Raw genomic sequence first — 19,710 nt, 5'->3', positions numbered from 1 at the left:
TGCTGGCTTCCCCGGGCAGGGTACCGGGCGGAGGTGACGGTCAGCCAGGTGTACTCGGGCAGCTTCCGCGTGCTCAATCGCCACTTCTCCCAGGACCTCGCCCGCAGGGAGTCCAGCGTCTTCCGCAGTGAGACCGCCAGAGCCCAGAGGATGGTAGGGAGGGCCGCGGGGGCTGTGGGCGCGGGCGGCGGGGCCTGGCCGGCTGGCGGACCACTCAGGGCACAGCCCCGGCCTGTGAGGGACCCGCTGCAGACGGGCGAGTTAGTGGCTCCCGGGTCAAATGCCCGAGGACTGGACCCCGACTGGGCCTCTTCCCAGGGTCGGTGGCTCTCACGGAGTGTGCCTGCCTCAGCCAGGACAGCTGGACGGGACGAGGGAGTCCCAGCGTCCTTGGCCTGGTGGAGACAGTCCCCAGGCTGCTCACACCACGTCCCATCATCCCTGGTGGGAGGGCCCAGGAGCCGAGGGGGCTTTTCAGTGTGGAGGGGTGGCTTGCAGAGGGGCAGAGGGTCCCTCCGTGCAGGTGGGGTGACAGCCGGGCGTGGGGAGGGCAGCAGGTGGAGCGTGGTGAGGTGGTGCCCGGGCAGGGCCCTGGCCGCTGTGTGATCACAGCAAAGTCCCTCCCGGAGGCCCCCAGGAAGCAGGGCTGGGAGGAGAAGGGGTGCCCAGGCTGTGTCTCCCCACAGCTCACGGAGCTCATCACCAGCACCCAGCTGGGCGCCTACTACAACGCCAGCTCCGTCTACTCCTTTGGGTGAGTGGCCTCCGCCCCGCAGCCCCTGCCGGGACCTCAGACCCAAAGAATGGGCAGGAGCACCCCGGGTTTCTCATGCCTTTAATGGGGACACCAAGGCCCCGAGCGGGAACCCGGCCCCCTGCTCGCGACCCCCCTTCCCCCAGCGCATGACCCCAGCCCTGCCCACCTGGCTCCGTCCGGGGCTGCTGCCTGCCCCTGGTCTGTGCCATGCAGCTCAGCCCCCGCCCGTGTCCTCGCCTGCCGGGGGGTGGTGGCCCAGGACCTCCCTCACTGGCAGGTAGGTGGCTCCCAGGCAAGATCGGGAGGTAGCGGGCGCTCGGGGTCCCTGGGCCACCGCTGGCGCAGGGGGCTGGGGCCAGACCCGCCTCTCACGCCCGCCTCTCCTAGGGAGGGACCCCTCACCTGCTTCTTCTGGTTCATCCTCCAAGTCCCCGAGCGCCGCCGGCCGTCCCTGAGCCCCGAGGTGGTGCGGGCACTGCTGGTGGAGGAGCTGCTCTCCAATGGCTCGGCGCTGGCCCCCTACAGGGCGGAGTACGAGGTGGACCCCGAGGGCCTGGTCATCCTGGGTCAGTAGGGCAGGGGAGACGGGGGTCCAGGCGGGGCCCCGCTGGGGCTGGGCTGCTGTTGGCCGGGCCCCCGGGGGACCTGGGAGCCAGGACAGCGGGCGGGTGGGGCACTGAGGACACTCAGCAGAGGCACCAGCTGTCGTCCCCAGGCTGGTCCTGAACCCGCCGCGCTGTGCTTCACTCCCCCCCTGCTGACTGTCCATTTCCTTTAACAGAAGCCAGCGTGAAAGACGTGGTCGCCCTGAACGCCACGCTCGGTACGGCCTCTGCCCGTCGGTCCCTCCTGCTCTCCTGGGGACTCGGTTTTTCTTGGTCCAGTGCTGGGCACATGGCTTCTCTCGTGGGTGCAGGGAGCCCTGGCCTGGCCACCCAGGGTGCCGTGGGGGGAGGGAGGGTCCCCGCGTGGCCTGTGGGGAGGGGGCTCCGGGCGTGTGGGCAGTGCCACAGCTGCCTGCAGGGGGGCCAGAGTGCGTGACTCTGCTTCTCTGTCCCGGAGTTGGACCCACCGGCCGTGTTCCCAGGAGGCGGCTGTGCCAGGGCAGGGGCGTGGGGCTAAACTTGGTCTTCTGGAGGCAACGGTTCTGCTGGGTCACCCTCCCCTCCCGTCCTGCCTGGTGCTGCGATGTCACAGTCGCCTGTCTCTCTCCCCCAGTCTTCCTGCCCAGTCCTGAGAAGCCCCGTGCCAGCTGGGCCACCCTGTGGCACAGGGCTGGGGCACTGTCCCCACTGTTGTCCGTGGACTGGTTGCTCCTGGGGTCGTGCAATGCACTACCTGGGTCACCGTACCCTGAATTCTCAGATTCCTCCTCCACTGTCCAGAGTTTCCACCAGCTCGGACGTCGAGGTGCACGCCTCAGCCCCTGAAATCCCAGTCACACCTTCCCTGACCCTCCCTTGTCCTGCTGCTCAGCTGCTTAGTGGGTGGGCTGGAGGCCAAGCACGATTTTCAGAAAGTTTAAATTATGATTCTCACACAGAGACATAGTGAGCATGCATCTCATTAATAAGGCTCATTAATAAGGGATCAAGAAAGTGAAAGTGATCTGTCGTCCCTCTCTCTCTCCATCCACCCATCACATCTCTGTCTCCCTCTCTGTTTACCCACCTCTCTCTCCACCTACCTGCCTACCATCATCTGTGAAAAGCTGGAATTCTGGCCTGGGGTCACCAGGTTAGACCAAGCCGGTTGCCATCCACCAGGCAGTAGAACGGTCACCTCTGGGTTGAGTGCTTTGGCGGAACCCAAATCATTTGTAGCCTATCAGCCTTCCAGGGTCGTCCTGCAACCTCACGGGGGCTGGGACTGGGTCCTCACAGTCCTGGGAGGTCGGGCCGCCCCTCCCGGCACATGCCATTGGACCGGGTGGGCGGGCCCCACCTGCTCCCCGCCATGGCCTGCTGCCACCTGGAGTGTGGCCCGAGGGTGGGGAAGGATTTGTTTCCTGCAGGAACTTGCTTCTTTTCTTGTCCTGGAAGTACCTGCGGAGCAGCCTCTGGGCTCACTCTCTGGCCTCCACGGTCCCCCACCCAGGGCCGCGCCGGCCAAGCCTTTGCTCTCAGGACTCCTTGATGCTTTTAGAAATTATTGGGGACTGCAAAGGGCTTACATTTACATGGGTTGTGGGTGACAAATTATTAAACAGTTTGTCACTTCATCTTAAATGTATTATATACAAAAGCCATTGATATCAACTGAATATTTTTTATAAAAGATAACTATTTTCCCCCAAGTGAATGTAACTGGGAGAGTGACCCAGGGGACTCTTGTGGCCTCCCGGTGGGTGTCCACTAGGGGAAGGCTGCCCGGTGTTCGCCTGGGATGCTCCACTGTGATGTTCAGGACCCCGCGACCCTGGCAGCCTCCACTGCAGAGGACACCAGCAACCCCTTCCCCTAGAGTTATTCCAAAAAGGGCTTTGACCTTGACCCCAGAGGGACCCAGGGCTCCACTTCAGAAGCTCTGCTCTAGCGTGCTCTCAGGTGACTCTCAGTCCAATAGTCCTTTTGCTTTATTTCTGTGTTTGGTGACTTAATTTCTGGTCAGGAAAAGGATGCTTTTACAACTCCACGCCAGTGGTTCTCAAACTCTGGGCTCTCTGGAACCCCTGCGGGCCCTCCTGGGTGGCGCCCACAGGTCTTGTCCGCAGCTCAGGAAGGTGTGTCACAATGAGCAGCCCCGGGGTGCCGATGCTCGTGGGGGGCCCTGCACCCCGAGATACACTGGAGACTGTGCAAACCTAGAAGCAGGTGGACGGCCCGAGGCTGCCCGTCCCCAGGGCTCGGGCTCGCAGCCTGTGGTCTAGAAGAAACCTCCTCTCTAAAGGGCTTCAGAGAAACCTTGGCCTTCTCAGGGCCCGGCTTTCGCAAGGGGAAACCTGAGGTTTCCGTCAGTTGTCTGTTTAAAGTGACCTCTTTTTAAGGTCACAGACAGCAAGCCCCTCTGTTGCTCCGTGCACTTGGGGTGACCCCCAGGGTAGCTGTCTGTGGGCGTCGGTTGGGGAAAGCGGGTGGAGGGACTGGAGAGAAGAACGATATGAACGACAAGGCCCACCGTCCCGGCCTGGCCCGGCCTCGAGTCTCTGCTCTGGGCCCTGCGTCCTGCGTGTCCAGGTGCCCACGTGCCCAGGTGCCCGCGTGCCAGCACACACTGCCTGGCGCGCTCACCCTGGCACTGTACTCCGTGCTCGGTTCAGGGCACACTGAATTATTAGCCTTAAAATAAAAGGAATTATTAAAATAGCAAGAGCAAAGCATCCGGTGGGAGCAGGACTTAAAGGGCACAGAGTCTAGGAGCCGCCAGGGGCCTTGCGCCAGCTGGGGAGGCAGAGGGCCGAGGACTGTTGCTCCCCAGGCTGAGCTCGTGGAAGAAATGTCAGCCAAGAGGCCCTGGGGTGGGCGAGTGGGCGCAGGAAGACAGGGTGACGGGGGCGGAGGCGTCAAGTGGGGGCACCTGAGGGCGACAGGTCATAGGACTTCTCCTCACCACCACCTCCTCCCCTCCCCCACACCCATCTGCCTTTATTGGGCACCTACTGTGTGCATGGCGCCCAACATCCTCTTGAGCCCGGGAAGTCCCTGCAGGCGGCATTGTCCTCTGTCTCCCGATGGCGACACGGAGGCCCAGGGACTTGGGCAGTGAGCAGAGGACCCCAGACCTAGGGCTCCGTGAGCTGATGTGGCAGGAGCTGCCCTCCCCTGGCCGGCAGCCCAGCAGGCCGCGTGAAGGACGGTGACGGGGAGGCAGTGGGGGGACTGCAGAGGGGAGCGGCAGGAGCCAGGCACAGGGACTGGCCGGCCAGGCCAGCCCACCCAGCTCCTCCCCACCCCAGGCCGCTGGGGGCCTCCTGGCTGACAGGGGCCAGGGCTCTCCCCTCTCCCCCTCCAGGTTGTTACCGCTACAGCTACGTGGGCCGGGGCCAGGCCCTGCGGCTGAAGGGGCCCGACCACCTGGCCTCCAGCTGCCTGTGGCACCTGCAGGGCCCCGAGGACCTCATGCTCAAACTGCGGCTCGAGTGGACCCTGCCTGAGTGCCGCGACAGGCTGGCCATGTACGACGCGCCTGGGCCCCTGGAGAAGAGGCTCATCACCTCGTGAGTCCCGGGGTGGGGGTGGGGGTGGTGTGTGTGGGTGTGTGTGTGTGTGTGTGTAAAGGTCAAGGGTCAGGCTCAGCTGAGTCAGGGGCTGCTGTGACCTTGGGAAAGCAAGACTAGACGCAGGGGTGGGGAGGAAGGAGAGGCAGTGGGCAGTCCCCTCCCCCTCCCAGAGCCTCAGTTTCCCCATATGTAACAAAACAGTTGTTCTAGGTGACCCCTAAGGTCCGCTCTGAAAGGCCACATGGCTTGTTAGAAGATTTCAGTCTGGCAGCAGCCTGGACTTCCAACACCCCCACTCTGCTGTTTCCTTGCTGTGTGCCCTAAGGCAAGTTAAGTTGCCTCTCTGAGACTCAGTTGTCTCACCTGTAAAAAGAGAGTACAAACATGCTTATCTTTCAGAGTGTTTATGAGAATTTAAATCAGACAATCTGATCCTCACACAGCCAGTGCCCCCCAAATGCACGCCATCATCACGTTCTGCATGGTCTATTCCAGTAGTGATATTATATTATTAGAGATTACGTTCTATACAGTCTGGCAGTCTGGGGGGACCCACCTGTTAAGGTCACTGAGTCCCAGACCAGTCTGGACTTTAATATTTGATAAGTAGGAGCTACTGCAAGTTCTTGAGCAGAGGTCTTAGGACATGGGCACAGCAGAGGGCAGGGCTAGTGCAGGGAGGAGGACTGGAAGTGGCCTTGGCCTCCAGGGGTCTGGCGACCACCGCCAGGAGAACAGGGGTGTGTGGGTGTACGAGGCTCTGCAGGAGGTGGGTCACTGGCTGGGCAGCTGGGCCACTGAGTTGTGCCAGACCCAGGCTGGGGCCGTTTCTGTGTCTCCCGGGCAGCGCCAGCTTCTCGGCGGATGAGGGACCTGGTGCTCAGCTCTAGGGCAGGCCTTAGGTGAGCCGGGCCCCGCCCCTCCCCAGGGCCGCTGAGTCTCCAGCTGCACCCTCCTGCGCCTGCAGTGGTGACCTCAATCTGGGTGTGCGTGGGCTGGTTCCTGCATGGCTCTGGGGAGCGCAGAGGAGCCAGACACCATCTGACTTCCAGGTCCAGGGTGGGGATCATGGGCTTCCCCTTGTGTTCTCTGGGTGTCCCCCTCCCCCAGGCGGCTGCTGGGGAGGAGGCCTGGCTGCCGCTCAGCCCTGTCCCCATCTTGGATCCTGGAGGAAGATCTAAGTGACCCGGGTCCTCAATCTTCCACCCCAGGGCTGAGCTGGGGGTCGGGGCGGGGGGACCTTGGTGGTGACAGATGGCGGGTGGGACTCCTCCAGTTTGACCACAGGCTTGTTTCTGACTTTCATGGTTTATTTATAAGAGGCTGAAAGTTAGTCAAGTAACCCTGGCCATGAAAGGTGGGTGGGCGGGGACAGGGAGGCACAAAAGGCCACCACCCAGGAAGGGGGCAGGGAGGAGCTGCCCGTCCCCTGCAAGAGCCGCGGCAGGGCCAGGGGAACCCACCCCCTGGGCCCTGGGCTCACTGGGCGGACGGCCTGGGCTCATTCCTCCTGCCCCCGGCCAGCTGCAGGCTGGAGCTGCCCGTGCTGGCCACTTGGCAGACTCCCTTCCCAGGAGCTGCCACGCCCGGACCACGCCCCATCTCCACGAGGCCATGTGGCTGCACACAGTAGGCATGCAGTCAGTACCTTGCACACAGTAGGCATGAGCCAGTGCCTGGGGGGACATCGGGAGGCAAGTGATCAGCTTCCCGGGACTTGGTCCATGGGGTAGCGAGGACTCTAGAGGCTGGTGAGCTGGGGACACCCCTGTCTGAGAAGGGCGTGATGGGGGCAGGAACTTCCTGGGAAGGGCCCGCTGTCACAGCTATGCCGAGGGCCTGCCTGTCCCTGCCATCGCAGTGGGGCCTCAGTTCCCCTCTGGAAGCAGGCAGTGGCCCCGGCAGCCCCCAAAGCACCGTCAGGGCTGACATTCTAGGCTTCTGAAGCTGTGACTCTAAGACGCCGTGATCTGCCCGAGTCTTCAGGCAGCAGGCTCTGGGGGACGCCTGAGGTGCCCCAGAATCCCCGGAACACACACTCACCTCCTGCCCGGCCCAGAGCAAGGCCAGGAGGCAGGGTGTGGGGGGGTCTCAGGTGCCCGCTGGCCGCTGTCAGTCTCACCCGGGTATCACGGGGATTCCGAGGCGGTGGCCCGGGCTGCTGGACCTGGGGTGCTCTCAGGGAGGAGCCGTAAGCATCGTCTGGGGAACCCCTGCCTCTCTTACCCCAGACACTGGCCTGACTTGCAGGGCCTCTGGTCAGCCCCCCGAGCCCAGAGAGGGACAGGCACCTGACCATGTGCACACAGCAGCGATCACAACCTGGGCCTGGAACCACTGCCCAGACCCCTGTGCACCCTCCTCTAGCCTCCAGCAGCCGCCTGCAGGCCCCCTGGCCCCCGTGCCCTCGACCCTGGCCCGCCATGGCCACCCTTCTCTCTGCAGGGCCTATGGCTGCAGCCGCCAGGAGCCCGTGCTGGAGGTCCTGGCGTCAGGCGCCATCATGGCGGTGGTCTGGAAGAAGGGCCTGCACAGCTACTACGACCCCTTCCTGCTCTCGGTGCAGCCAGTGGCCTTCCAGGGTGAGAGGCCAGGACAGAAGCCCAGGGCCCTCCCTGTGGCCTCTTCACCTTAGTGGGGCTGGGTCGGGGGAGGAAGGTTCTGGAAGCCCCTCTGCTCCCCACCTCCTCTCCCCCTTCATTTCCCCTCTTTTACGGCCCGTCCCTCCCCAGCCCAGCGCCCTCTGCTCTCTGGCTCCCTCCGCCCTCTGCTCACTGTGGACCAGGTCTGTTTCCAGCAAGGCCGAGCCTGGCCATCCCGGCCCACAGCAGGGCGACTGCTCAGGCCGCCCCAGGTGCCCACGGACCCTCCCCAGCACCTCCCCCCCGCCCTGGCTCTCCCTCCCCACCCAACCCCATGGCTGTCCCCTGGCGGGCAGAGCCCACTGCCCCATTCCCATGGCTGGGGATGGGAGGCCGGCAGAGAGGGGGCCACTTGCCCATGACTGCTTCTCCCTACCTGTCCCCGCCGTGCTCCTTCCCACTCAGTGTCCCCCCCTCTCCTGGTCAACTTCGGGGTCTCTGACACTGACCCGGGTCCCCAGCTGGCCCTGTGGGGGTGTGAGAGCTGCCTGGGTTTTCTTGGGAGCCTCTGGCACAGTGTGGGGGGGAACTGGGGGGTTAGAAACTGGCCCCCAGGAGAGATGGCCAGGGCAGCTGAGCCCTCGGCCCTGCTCCTGAGCCCTGGCCCTCAGCCTCTCACAGAGGGGCTCCAACAGGTAGCTGCTCTCCTGTGAACCTCTTCCTTCATATTTTGAGAAGCTGGGAATGAAACGCAGGGCTTCCTGCCTGCTAGGCAAGGATCTCTCACTGAGCTACACCCAGCCCCTCTGGACCTCACTTCTGAAGAGGGGAAAGTGCCCCTCACATCCTAACCGAGAGGCTGGCGCAGTCGTGAACACATTCTGTGAACTGTTGAGTGCTGGGTACCGATGTCAGTAACTAACGTTTACTGAGCACTTACTACGTGCCAGGCTGTTTGGGCATTTCCTGTCTATGTGATCTGCCCAGTTGCCCTATGAGCTATGAACTATGATTGCCCTCGCTTTACAGACGAGGAGTCTGAGGCTCAGGCTCATGTAAGCACAAGGGTGGGGGCTAGGTGTGGGTTGCAAGCTGCCCCCTCCCAATGGGAAGTGCAGGGGTTCCTGGCCAGGGATTCCGCCTAATAGCTGTTTTCCTGCCCAGCCTGCCAGGTCAACGTCACGCTGGAGGGCCGTCTGGACACGCAGGGCGTGCTGAGCACACCCTACTTCCCCAGCTACTACTCTCCCAGCACCCACTGCTCCTGGCACATCACGGTGAGCCCTGCCCCCACTGCCGCCCGCCCTCTGTCCAGAGCACTCCACAGGCCTCTGGGACACAGGACAGGAAGGGGCAGTGTCTGGTCCTGCTGAAGGCCCACAGGTTGAAGTCTGGGTACCAATCCTACCAGGGTGGGGTGTGGCATAGCCAGGGTCTCCCTGATGGTCACCGGGATGTCTATCTGTTGAGTGACTGTCTGTGGCTGGGACTGCCAGTGGCCCGCCCTCTCCCAGTGCTGTCTGGGGAGCTAGTGGTTCCGGCGTGGTCCCTCCCACGGGTCGCGTGATGACCCACTCCTTCCTCCCAGGTGCCCTCTCTGGACTACGGCCTGGCCCTCTGGTTTGATGCCTACGCGCTTCGGAGGCAGAAGTACGACCTGCCGTGTACCCAGGGCCAGTGGACGATCCAGAACCGGAGGTACCGCCTCCCAGGACTCTCCCCCTCCCCCCAGGTACCCCTCTGGGAGTCCAAGTTCGAGCCTCAAGGGGCAGTTGAGGGAAGCCAGTGGAGGCTGCAGCTGGTGCAGGCCAGAGCTGCTTCTGGACCTTGTCCCGCCCCGCCCCTCCCTGGCCCCGCCCCGGCCCCGCCCTGGCCCTACCAGGCCCCGCCCCAGACACGCCCCGCCCCAGCCCCGCCCCGGCCCCCACCTCTCCTGCTGCAGGGTCTGAGTCACATACTTGTCCTCAGAAGCCGCAGGGTGCATTTCCGCGGGTGCTGTAGTCCTGTGTCAGGCACCTTGAGTTCATCGCTGGGATGAGGCGGGAGACAGGACCCCAGGCACTCAGGGGCCCCTAGACCCACACAAGTGCCTGCGAGGCACCTCATGCACAGCCAAAGACAGACACTATCTCTGGTATGACTGCTCCCAGAGAGACCCGGGTCACTCAGGGACGCCCTCAACTCGTGGGTCCCCTGCAAGACACCTGTTCTTTGCTTCCACCCTCGGCCCCTCTTTTAGTAAGGAAGCAGCCAGCCCCCCTGGGGAGGTGACAGTTGACAGAGGGATCTGGCTAAGAGAGGGGTGACACCAGCGTCAGAGTGGCTGGGGTTTAGCAGAATGACAGGTCAGTGCTCCCTGGGGTAGCCACCCAGGGCCCCTGCTGGTCCTGAGGGTGGGTGGGGCAGGCGATGGGAGGCAGGGAGCCCAAGAACGTTCCCCTTCATCTGGGAGAGGAGGGAACAGGAACTCCAAAGGGACAATCCAGAGGGTGGGGACTCAGCGTCTAAACATGGCCATGGGGAACATCCTGTCCAGGGAGGGAAGCAAGGTCCAGGCTGGGGGAAGGGCCAGGAGGGGAGGGAGCCCACTGGAGGGAAGGAGGCCCTCCCCGGCTCCTCTGTTGGAGAGAAAAGGTCCGGGAGGAAGGAGGGACCTTGAAGCAGCCTTTGCAGAGCCCTGGATGCTTCCCCTCCCTGTGAGAAGGGTCACTGTGTCAGGGACATTGACGAGAAGACTCTACATCTAATAGCAGGGGGCCTCTGCCTTCCCATCCCACTCTGGGACTCTGGGGATCTAACAGGTTGGGATTTTTTTAGGATGCAATTCTAGAATTCTTTTTTTTTTAAATTTTTAGTTGTAAATGGACATAATACGTTTATTTTATATTATATTTATTTTTATGTGGTACTGAGGATCGAACCCAGTGCCTCACATGCACAAGGCAAGTGCTCTGCCACTGAGCCACAGCCCCAATTCTAGAATTCTTGATTTCTGGGCTTTACAGAATTTGAGCACCTGATATTCCACTATTCCACTTGGAAGTTTCTAGAATGCTAGGATTCTTGGGTTCTGCAGTTGGTGTCCCCATGGCCAACTCTGCTTGTTGGTTGATCCCATCAGACAGGACCGTCCTGACAAAAGTGACGGGATTGACAGTGCTCAAGGGACATGACGTTCCTGTCCAGGCTTTTTGCAGTTTATCAGGGACCATGACTAAAAGACAGGGCAAGAAATGCCCGTGGTGTGAGCAGGGCCAGGGCTGTCTGGGGAGCAGAGGCACCTCCTAGCAGGGGGACCGGGGGTGTTCCTAGGCATGGCTGCCCGGCTCCTTCACGGAGCTCCCTCAGGGGCCCTCCTTCCTCACTCAAGCTGATAAGGGGGAGGTCACCACCAGTGTCCCCAGAGTAACCGTAAGATTGGCCTATGATTCACAGTTCTGTGAATGAAGGTGACGTGTTTTCCTGCCACTAGAGCTGACTCTGGTATCTCAGGAGGCCTGGGAAGGAGGGCGGATGGACTTGGGTCAACTCCCCGGCTCCACTCCCTAGCCCCACCCCAGGGCAGCTCCACCCGCCAGGCACCAGGACCAGCACAGGTGCTCGGTGCTCAGCACAGGGCGAGTCCTTTGGCCCCACACCCGGGGGATGGCACTGCTCTGTCTCCCAGAGCCAGGGGAGTCTCAGCAGGATTAGGTGGCACCCAGAGGGGTCCAGTCAGGCCTCTCCCCACCCAGCCCAGGCCACGAACAGTGGGATGCAGGATGGAGGTGCACCCCTGCCCCTGTGGGGGCCTGCTTCCTGCGCCCGAGCAGGCAGGCAGAGGGCTGGCTGCTGGGGGGCCCAGAACTCACGAGCTTCCGTGGTAACGGGGGTGTGGAGTGGGAACAGAGATGGGGAAGTCGGTTTGAAATGGACGATGCTCTAATGGCCCAGCTGTGGGCAGCAGGACAGACGCAGTGGGATGGGAGGGGCCCTGCGGAGTTCTGGAGACCCACTGAACTGGGGACGTGTGGGCTGGACGGGTGGTTGAGTCAACCCTCCCCTCTGTGCAGTGGAGACACTGAGGTCAGGAGGCTCAGGACTCGGCCTGTCCTCTGCTGCTCCGTGTTGGGAGGGACTTTGGGGTGTGGCCAAGTGGGGGCTGCTAGGAGGGTGAAGCTTGGCAGGTCCCCACACCCTCACTCCCAGCTCCCGGGCCTCCTGTGGGTGGAAGGTGCTGGAACTCTGGATCTCCCGTCCTCACCTGGGAAGCACAAGTGTTTGCCCAGCAGAAAGCCGTCTCCTGCACAAGCTGAGCTCGAGCCCCCAAGGAACCTCCTTCCGGCCGGGGCCGTGAGGTGGAAGGGGCTGGAGCGGGAGGCCGGCCGGCAGGGGCCCTCTGCTTTCTGCTTGGGTGAGGTCTTTCCTCTCAGCACTCAGAACTCAGCTCAAAAATGTGCCCCAAGCTGGGGGTGTGGCTGGGTGGCAGAGCATTTGCCCGGTTTGCATGAGGCTCACATTCTATCCCCAGCACTGCCTATAAAAGGGTGGGGATGTGAAACAGATCCCCCTGTGCTGAAGATTAAATGAGATAATGCATAGAGAATGTTGGCACACACAGGTCTCGGTAATGAATCATCGTGTGACACCAACCATTCGTTAATACCTGGCTCTCACTGTACGAGTTGGGCACTGAGGCTTATAAGGGTCATGGTACTGTCTTCTTCGGTCCCAACAACCCAATGAAAAAGTAGGTGCTTATACCAGTGTCCTAGTCTGTTTTCTCTGACTGTAACAAAATACCTGAGACAGGATAATTCCTAAAGAAAAAATGGTTTATTTGGCTCACAGTTCTGGATGCTGGAAGTCCCAGAGCATGGCACCAGCACCTGGTGAGGGCCTCGTGTGACATCATAACATGGTGGAGGGTGTCACATGGAGACAACTGCTCTCAAGGTGACCCATTAAACCGTTAATTAATTAATCTGTGAATCCATTCATGAGAATGGAACCCGCTTTACCCAATCACCTCCTGAAGGTCCCACCTCCAAATACCATTAACACATGAATTCCAGGAACACACCCCAAACCACAGAGAGGCAAAGTCATTAGTGCAAAAACACCCAGCTTGTAAAGCCAGAGTTGAGCCCAGGCAGCCTGCTGCAGAGCGTGTGGGCACAGGTCTGCGTATCTGCGTAGCCCCGTGCCACCTGCCTCCCCCTCGGCTGAGCTGTCCCCCATGCTCTGTGCTGGTGGGAGCCGTGGCAGTGCCAGAGTCCCTCTTGTCCTTTCCTCTGAGAGCAACCCTGGGGTGCCACAGCCCTGTCTTCCAGACCGTTACTCAGGGCCAGGGTCTCCCAGTGGAGCCTCGTCCCCTCGCCCGGCTCCTGCATGCCCATGGGCAAGGGAGGGCAGAGGGGGTCGCTGCTTCCCAGGAGACTGGCAGCTGCCCTGGTATTCCCTGGGTCTTGGTTTTGTTCTGAGGCTCTGGGATGGATGGGCCCCGCGTGCTGGGGAGTGCTGTGCCCCTGTGCTGATAACGATCGCTCTCGCTCGCTCTCGGCTGATGCTGGGAAACTCTCTGCGTGAGCGTTTGTTGGGAAACCTGGCGTGGCGTGGGTGGAGAGGCGGGCGGGCTTGGGGCGCGGGGGAGTAGGTGGGGAGGCCCAGGCCTTTGGCTTATTGATGAGGAGGCAAGGGGTGGTCAGGGGAGAGGGTGCCTGAGCCCTCAGGGCAAGTGGACAGGAAATGTCCAGAGGCTGGGCACGCTGGTGCCCATCACCGGCTGCCCTGAGCCTGTCCTGTCACCTGTGACCTCTCTAGACCCAGTGTCTCTGGTGCTGTGATCCACTGAGCCCCCATCCTGTTGGTGGCCTGGGGGCAGTGGAGGGACCCCTCCTCCTGAGGTGCAGCCGCAGCCTGCTTGGTTTCGCAGAAGCCACCTCACTGGGTGCCACCGCAGTGCAGGCTTCCCCCTTTCCGGGAACCTGTCCCTCACTGGCTTCCTCTCCTGTGATGTCACTTCTCCTATGACCTGCAAAGCCGTTTCCACTCGCTCCCAGCCCTGGAGGCCAGGCCGGGGTCAGGCGGCTGAGCTTATGGGGCCCCTGTGGCCAGCCTGGCTCTGGGCGCCTCTCGGCTCCCCACCCAGGCCCTGGGCCGCCAGTGTGCCTGTGGCCACCCTGTGCTGGTGCTGGCGGTGGTGGAGGCTGGGTCCCATGTTCCCAGATGGCCACAGCCTGCCTGTCAGCCCTGTGCTGTCACAGAGTCATTTCCCAGGTGCTCCTAAACCATGGCACGTGGGGTTCTGTCGCCCGGTTTACTGACGAGACCTAAAGCTGTCTGAGGCAGGATCCTGTCCCCAAGGCCACACAGGCCATTCAGGTGCCAAACCTCGAACTCAGTTCTGCAAGGCCAGATCCAGGGCTCTGGCCACCATGCGGGACACGGCCGTCCCCGCGTTAGTGCCTGTCTTCCTGTCCCTCTTTCCCTTTAGCCTGTCCTTAGGAAGGACGGGACCAGTGCTCCCCTCCTCTCCACCCACCCAGGAGTCTCCCATTCCTGCGGTTGCCGGCAGGCAAGGTTGACAGGGTCCCTGCTCACCATCTGGTGAGGCAAGGACAGAATCCCCCAAGCCAGAGAGGCAGGACAGCAGCACCTCCCTCACCCAGCGCCCAGCCCCGGGGGCACAGGGTGCGCAGCCGCAGCTCTCTCTGGGTGCTCCTGGGCGGCCTTGGTGGGTGGGAGGAAGGGGCGAGCCAGAGGCCAGGCGTCCCCCAGGAGCCTCCGCGGCAGGAGCCAGATGAGCAACTGGCCAGGCGGGGACCAGGCTCCGGGAGGCAGGCTGCTTGGGGAGAAGAGGGCCCAGGCTCACGGGGTCACACCAGCCAGTGTTTCAGGGTCTCTTACCGTTATCATGTGAAGTAGCTGCTAACTTAAACTAACTGTAGCCCTGCACAGGCGGGCTAGGCTGTGTCCAGGGTGCACCACTCAGAGCCGTGGACAGGGCTTCTTGGATGCTTGTCTGGCCCCCGGTAAGGAGAGGCTTTCCCCACGACCCCACCCCAGCCCCTGCTCCACCGCCAGCACCAAAGGCTGCCGTGATGGACAGGTTCCTGTGGGGTGCAGGACCCCGGGGGAAGGGAGCGCGGCCATGGCCCATGGCCAGCAGAGGGGACACCCTGCTTGTGGCACTGGTGCTTCAGGCCCTGCCCACGGCCCAGGCAACCTCGCAGCTTCTCTAGGTTGAAATGCTCCGTTCCCTTCAATCGGGCTCTGTTTTCTCCCTGTGTCGCACAGCTTCTCCATGGGATCGATGACCTGACATCCCCCAGCGTACGTTGTTTCTTAGGGATCCATTTGACTCCTTGTTCCCCTGCCCTGATTCCAGCCCCTAGTGTCTCTGTCCACTTCCTGGGCAGCCTCAGGGGTAACAACCCGTGGTAGCCCGCTGGTCCCACTAGAAACCACGGACCCGTTGGTGTCTTAGCATGAAAAGGGCTGGGCTTGCTCCTGGGCGCCCCCTGGTGGTGCCTGGTGCCCTCAGGGGCAGCTGGGGCTGGGGGCATCTAGGTGCAAGACCTTGGTGGTCAGCGTTTTCTATCTTGGGACCCCTTTACTCCAGTTAAAATTACGGAGCACCCTGCAGAGGTCTTGCATGTGAAGGTCATACAGCTATATCTACAATGCTAGAAATTCACCCGAGATCATTTAAGATAGTTATTACATTTGTTTCCTCTTGCTCGTAGGTTCAGCCACCCACTGTCACAAGGTCTGAAAATATCAAGTGGAAAATTCCAGAAATAATTCCTGAGCTTTAAGTAACTTAATTTTAGCATATTGAAGCGACTTTTCTAGTTTATTATTAGTTATTGTTAATCTTTCACTGTGCCTAATTTATAGATTTGACTTCATCTAAGTAGGAACAGGGAGGAAGGGCACCGAGGGCTTGGTACTATCTATGATTTTAGGTACCCGTGGGGTCCTGGAAGGGACCTTTGGCGACAGGAGAAGAGTCATTTACACATTTTGCAACTTTCTTTAATAAGTGGCCTAAGAGCCCACACTGACCCTGGCATCTGCTTCTGCACCCACTAGATAATGATATGATGTCTCACGTGGCGTATCACTGTGACAGAAGCCAACAACAGGGTCTCACTATGAAAATGGCTTTGGATTCTCAGGGGTCCCCGTATGGCACCCTGAGGACTGCTCGTGGGTGCAAGGTCAAGAACAAGGCCGTGGGTCTGGAGACCGACTCTCAGGAGGCCTGAGTCTAGGCCAGGCCCCTGGAGGGGCATTCGAGGGGCTCGGTCCCTAGAGCTCATGGTGGGGGATGAGCCAGGGGGCTCCATGCCCAGCAGGCCAGGGCGTCCGCCGGGTCCTGAGCAGCAGGGCTCTGCTCCACCTCAACAGCGCCCTGTGGGAAAGTGGGCTGAGAGCAGTCCTCCCGGCCAGGTGGGTGCGGGGAGGCCGGGGCCTGCTGCCCTGGAGGCTCGTTGGTGGTTGATTAACTGATTGCTGTTGAGTGTCCGGTGTTCCAGAAGTTCTGGCCCTGGGCATGAGGTGGCCAGCTGGCGGGGGCGTGTGTGTTGTGGGGTGTCCCCCCATACTTTGGGGCTGTCCCTGGCCTCTGGTCTCCACTATTCTCCCGGCTGGAGCATTTCATCCTTCTCTGGAGGTCTCTGGCCTGGGTTCCTTGAGGGACCCCCACTGCAAACAGATTTCTTCTCTCTGTGCCTGTTGGGGAATCCCGTGAGCGGACAAGCTGTCCCCATTTGTATTGTGAGGGTATCCCACCGGGGATGGAGGGATCCCCACTGCTCTGGGGAGGGCCCCGTCTCCCAGGGGCGCTTGCACCTGCTCTGTGAGGGGAGGTGTGAGGCCTGTTCTCTGGGGCCGGCTCCACCTCCCATGGTGGCTGTCCCACCTGGCCTTCCAACCGAGCATCTTCCTGATGGGGAGGGCCTCCGGGAGGACGTGAGGGAGCACCTGGGCAGGTGTGTTCCCACCTGAGTGTGGCTGTGCCTGGAGAAATGTCCATCAGCTCCAGACTAGGAGTCCTAGTGGAAGGATCGTCCTTCCATCAAGCCCAGAGGGCCCGGGGGAGCCTGCCAGTAGCCCCAGCAGGCGGACAAGGTGGAATGGGGAACGCTGCCTCCCACGCCATTCCAGGCACCAGGGGAGTGACCTCCCCTGTCAGAGACTGGTCAGCCAAGACCGTTGCCCCTGCTGGCACACAGGAGCCTTTTGTCAGATCCAAGGTCAGCAGGAATCATTTATAATAAGGAAGGAAAGCGAGATTCCAGGAAGGACCCTGACTGGCCAGAGTCTCAGAGCTCCTGGGTGCCTGGGAGAATCTAGACTTTGACTTTTATTCCGTAGGCAATAGGGAGCCACTGAACGTTCTGGAGCAGGGGAGGAACATAGCTGGCTGCTTTCTAGAGGTGACTTGAGGGTGAACAGACACCCCCAGAAGGAATCAAGACAGGATCTGGGGCTGGTGCAGCTCCTTGCCCTGTCTGTGCACAGGGGCCCAGGCTGTGCCTTCCCTTGAACTGGGAAACCAGCCGTGTGTCCCTGAGTTGTGTCTGGTCCCCCCAGGTTGTGTGGCTTGCGCACCCTGCAGCCCTATGCCGAGAGGATCCCCGTGGTGACCACGGCTGGCATCACCATCAACTTCACCTCCCAGATCTCGCTCACGGGCCCCGGGGTGCGGGTACACTACGGCCTGTACAACCAGTCAGACCGTGAGTACGGCCAGCAGCATGCAGCAGGGGACCCGGGACCCCGTGCATCTCCCTGCTGCTTACGAGGCTGGCCGACTGTGCGTGCGTGTGCATGTAGCTTGCGTGCCCGTGCTTGGCTGCTACACGTCCTCAGGCACATGCATGCTCACGCCTACCCACACGTGTGCGCCTGCGCGTGTCTGGGTACGGACACCGGCCTGTACCTGTTCATGCACGTGTATGCACACGCGTGTGGGCGCATCCTTGTCCTAACGGTGCCCTCCTTGCTTCCGTGGCCTCCTGTGGCCCAGCCTGCCCTGGAGAGTTCCTCTGCTCTGTGAATGGCCTCTGTGTCCCGGCCTGTGACGGGATCAAGGACTGCCCCACCGGCCTGGACGAGAGGAACTGTGGTGAGCCTCCGTCCGCCCTCGGTCGCCTGCCCGCCCTGCGTGGCGCCAGCTGAGGCCCCGACACCTGGCACCTGCCGTTCCCCTGTTGGCATCTGAGTCGGGGCTCTCACTGAGCTGAGATGGCAGGAGCCTCACCAGGGCCACCCTGTGGGGCCGTGGCAGGGACAACTTGGGACTCGGGTCTCCCAATTCTCAACTCAGGGCTTCTGACCACCAGGCCAACACCCAGCTGTCGGTCTGGCCAGATGTCCAGGAAGGATCAGAGAGGGCGGGGGGCATCAGGAAGGGCAGGCACTGTCAGGGCAGCCTGGGGACAAGTCTTCACCACTCTCAGATGGAGTCCTCGTCCCTCTTCTCCAGGGCCCAGGCTGCCAACTCCTGTGCCCAGCCCGGGGAGGACTCCTGGTGGTCCCCCAGGCCAGGGCTCTCTTGGAAAAACACCTGAGCCCTGAATCCTGCTGCTGGGCCCGAGAGCCGCGGTCCAGGCAGCCAGGCCCATGTCCCCCTCCACTGCCATCAGAGTTTCCAGTCGGAGGGGGAGAGGAGCAGGAGGAGGCGGAGAAGCTCCCCTGTAGGCTGACCCGGCCGCGATGCTGGGGAGGGGCTTCCTCCCTGAACACTGACCATCCAGGTTCCAGTTCTAGCTCAGCCAGGGGACGCTGGGCAAGTCACTTCATTCTGTTTGTACCAACGAAATGGGGTGTCTCACGGGGTTATGGTGACACTCAAGCGCACAGAAGCTGGGAAAGAGCTGTGACCTCTCCCAGGACACACACGCTCCCTGGGCACCATGGCCAAGTCCCAGCCTGGTCCTCGGGTGTCCTCCCACTGGCCCTTCTCTGTCCCCTCAGTGTGCAGAGCCACATTCCAGTGCCAAGAGGACAGCACATGTGTCTCACTGTCCAGGGTCTGTGATCGGCAGCCCGATTGTCTCAACGGCAGTGATGAAGAGCAGTGCCAAGAAGGTAGGCGGGGCCCACGGGGATCTGGAGGGAGACCAAGGGGCAGCCAGGCTCCCAGCCCTCAGCACACGTCCCCAGCAAGGGCTTCTGTTCTCAGGACCAAACAATCAATCAACTTTCTGTACCTGTGCTAGTTCATCCATCAGTGTGTCTGTGCACTCACCCGCCCATCCTGTCCAACTGTCCATCCGTCCGTCCGTCCGTCCGCCCATCCATCCATCCATCCATTTTCTGGTCTCCCACATCACCATGTTTATCCATTGATTGATAAAATCATTCATTTATCCACTGAGTCATCCAACCATCTCTCCCCCTATCCACTGAACTACGCATTTATTGGTTTTCCCAATGACTGTTCTGGGAGTCCACTGTTGAATCCATCCATCTACCCACCCACCTACCCACCCATCCATCATCCACCCATTCATCCATCCATCATCCACCCACCCACCCATCCATCCACCAACTTACCCATCCATCCATCCACCCATCCACCCACCCATCCATCCACCCATTCATCCTCCACCCCATCCATCCATCCATCCACTCACCCATCCATCCACCCACCCACCCACCCACCCATCCATCCACCAACATACCCATCCATCATCCACCCATCCATCCATCCACCCACCCACCCACTCACCCACGCATCCATCATCCACCCATTCATCCTCCACCCACCCACCTACCCATTCACCCATCCATCCATCCATCCACCAACTTACCCATCCATCATCCCCCATCCATCCACAAACCCATCCATCATCCACCCATTCATCCTCCACCTACCCACCCACCCATCCATCCATCCTTCCATTCATCATCTATCCACAACTTACCCATCCATCCATCCATCCATCATCCACCCATCCATCCACTCACCCACCTACCCACCTATCCATCTGCCAATCCGTCCACCCACCCATTTATCCACCCATCCTTGTAACTGACCAGCCAATCAACCTTACAGCCTGCCCAGTGACAGACAAGGTGGCGCTTAGGGGAGTGGGAATAAAAATCACTGGGGACATGGCCCCCGCCCTCCAGGGGCACCTGTTAGTAGGAGGACATGACTGGTGACTCCTTTGACCAGAACCTGGACACGGTGTCCGTCCAGTGATGTGGGAAGC

At 61.2% G+C, this 19,710-nt stretch overlaps 1 protein-coding gene across 3 annotated transcripts in view; it reads left to right on the top strand.

The window, feature by feature from the left end:
- Tmprss6 (transmembrane serine protease 6) overlaps positions 1 to 19,710 on the top strand; it is a 33,132-nt gene that overhangs the window by 8,361 nt on the left and 5,061 nt on the right. For all 3 annotated transcript variants that reach the window (XM_046429287.2, XM_058574154.1, XM_058574155.1), the window contains 11 exons: positions 20 to 153; positions 687 to 754; positions 1,145 to 1,323; positions 1,539 to 1,580; positions 4,709 to 4,913; positions 7,362 to 7,498; positions 8,663 to 8,775; positions 9,087 to 9,196; positions 17,081 to 17,226; positions 17,517 to 17,615; positions 18,467 to 18,580. In XM_046429287.2, coding sequence (XP_046285243.1) covers positions 20 to 153; positions 687 to 754; positions 1,145 to 1,323; positions 1,539 to 1,580; positions 4,709 to 4,913; positions 7,362 to 7,498; positions 8,663 to 8,775; positions 9,087 to 9,196; positions 17,081 to 17,226; positions 17,517 to 17,615; positions 18,467 to 18,580 — 1,347 coding nt within the window. The remainder of the gene's footprint in view (positions 1 to 19; positions 154 to 686; positions 755 to 1,144; positions 1,324 to 1,538; positions 1,581 to 4,708; positions 4,914 to 7,361; positions 7,499 to 8,662; positions 8,776 to 9,086; positions 9,197 to 17,080; positions 17,227 to 17,516; positions 17,616 to 18,466; positions 18,581 to 19,710) is intronic.

This window comes from Marmota monax, unplaced genomic scaffold (assembly GCF_021218885.2).
Source record: "Marmota monax isolate L192 unplaced genomic scaffold, Marmota_monax_Labrador192_F-V1.1 WCK01_AAM20220418_F8-fsc00051, whole genome shotgun sequence".
NCBI lineage: Eukaryota > Metazoa > Chordata > Mammalia > Rodentia > Sciuridae > Marmota > Marmota monax.
The sequence above is the reverse complement of the archived record's forward strand: the minus strand, read 5'-3'. Positions and strand labels throughout refer to the sequence as shown.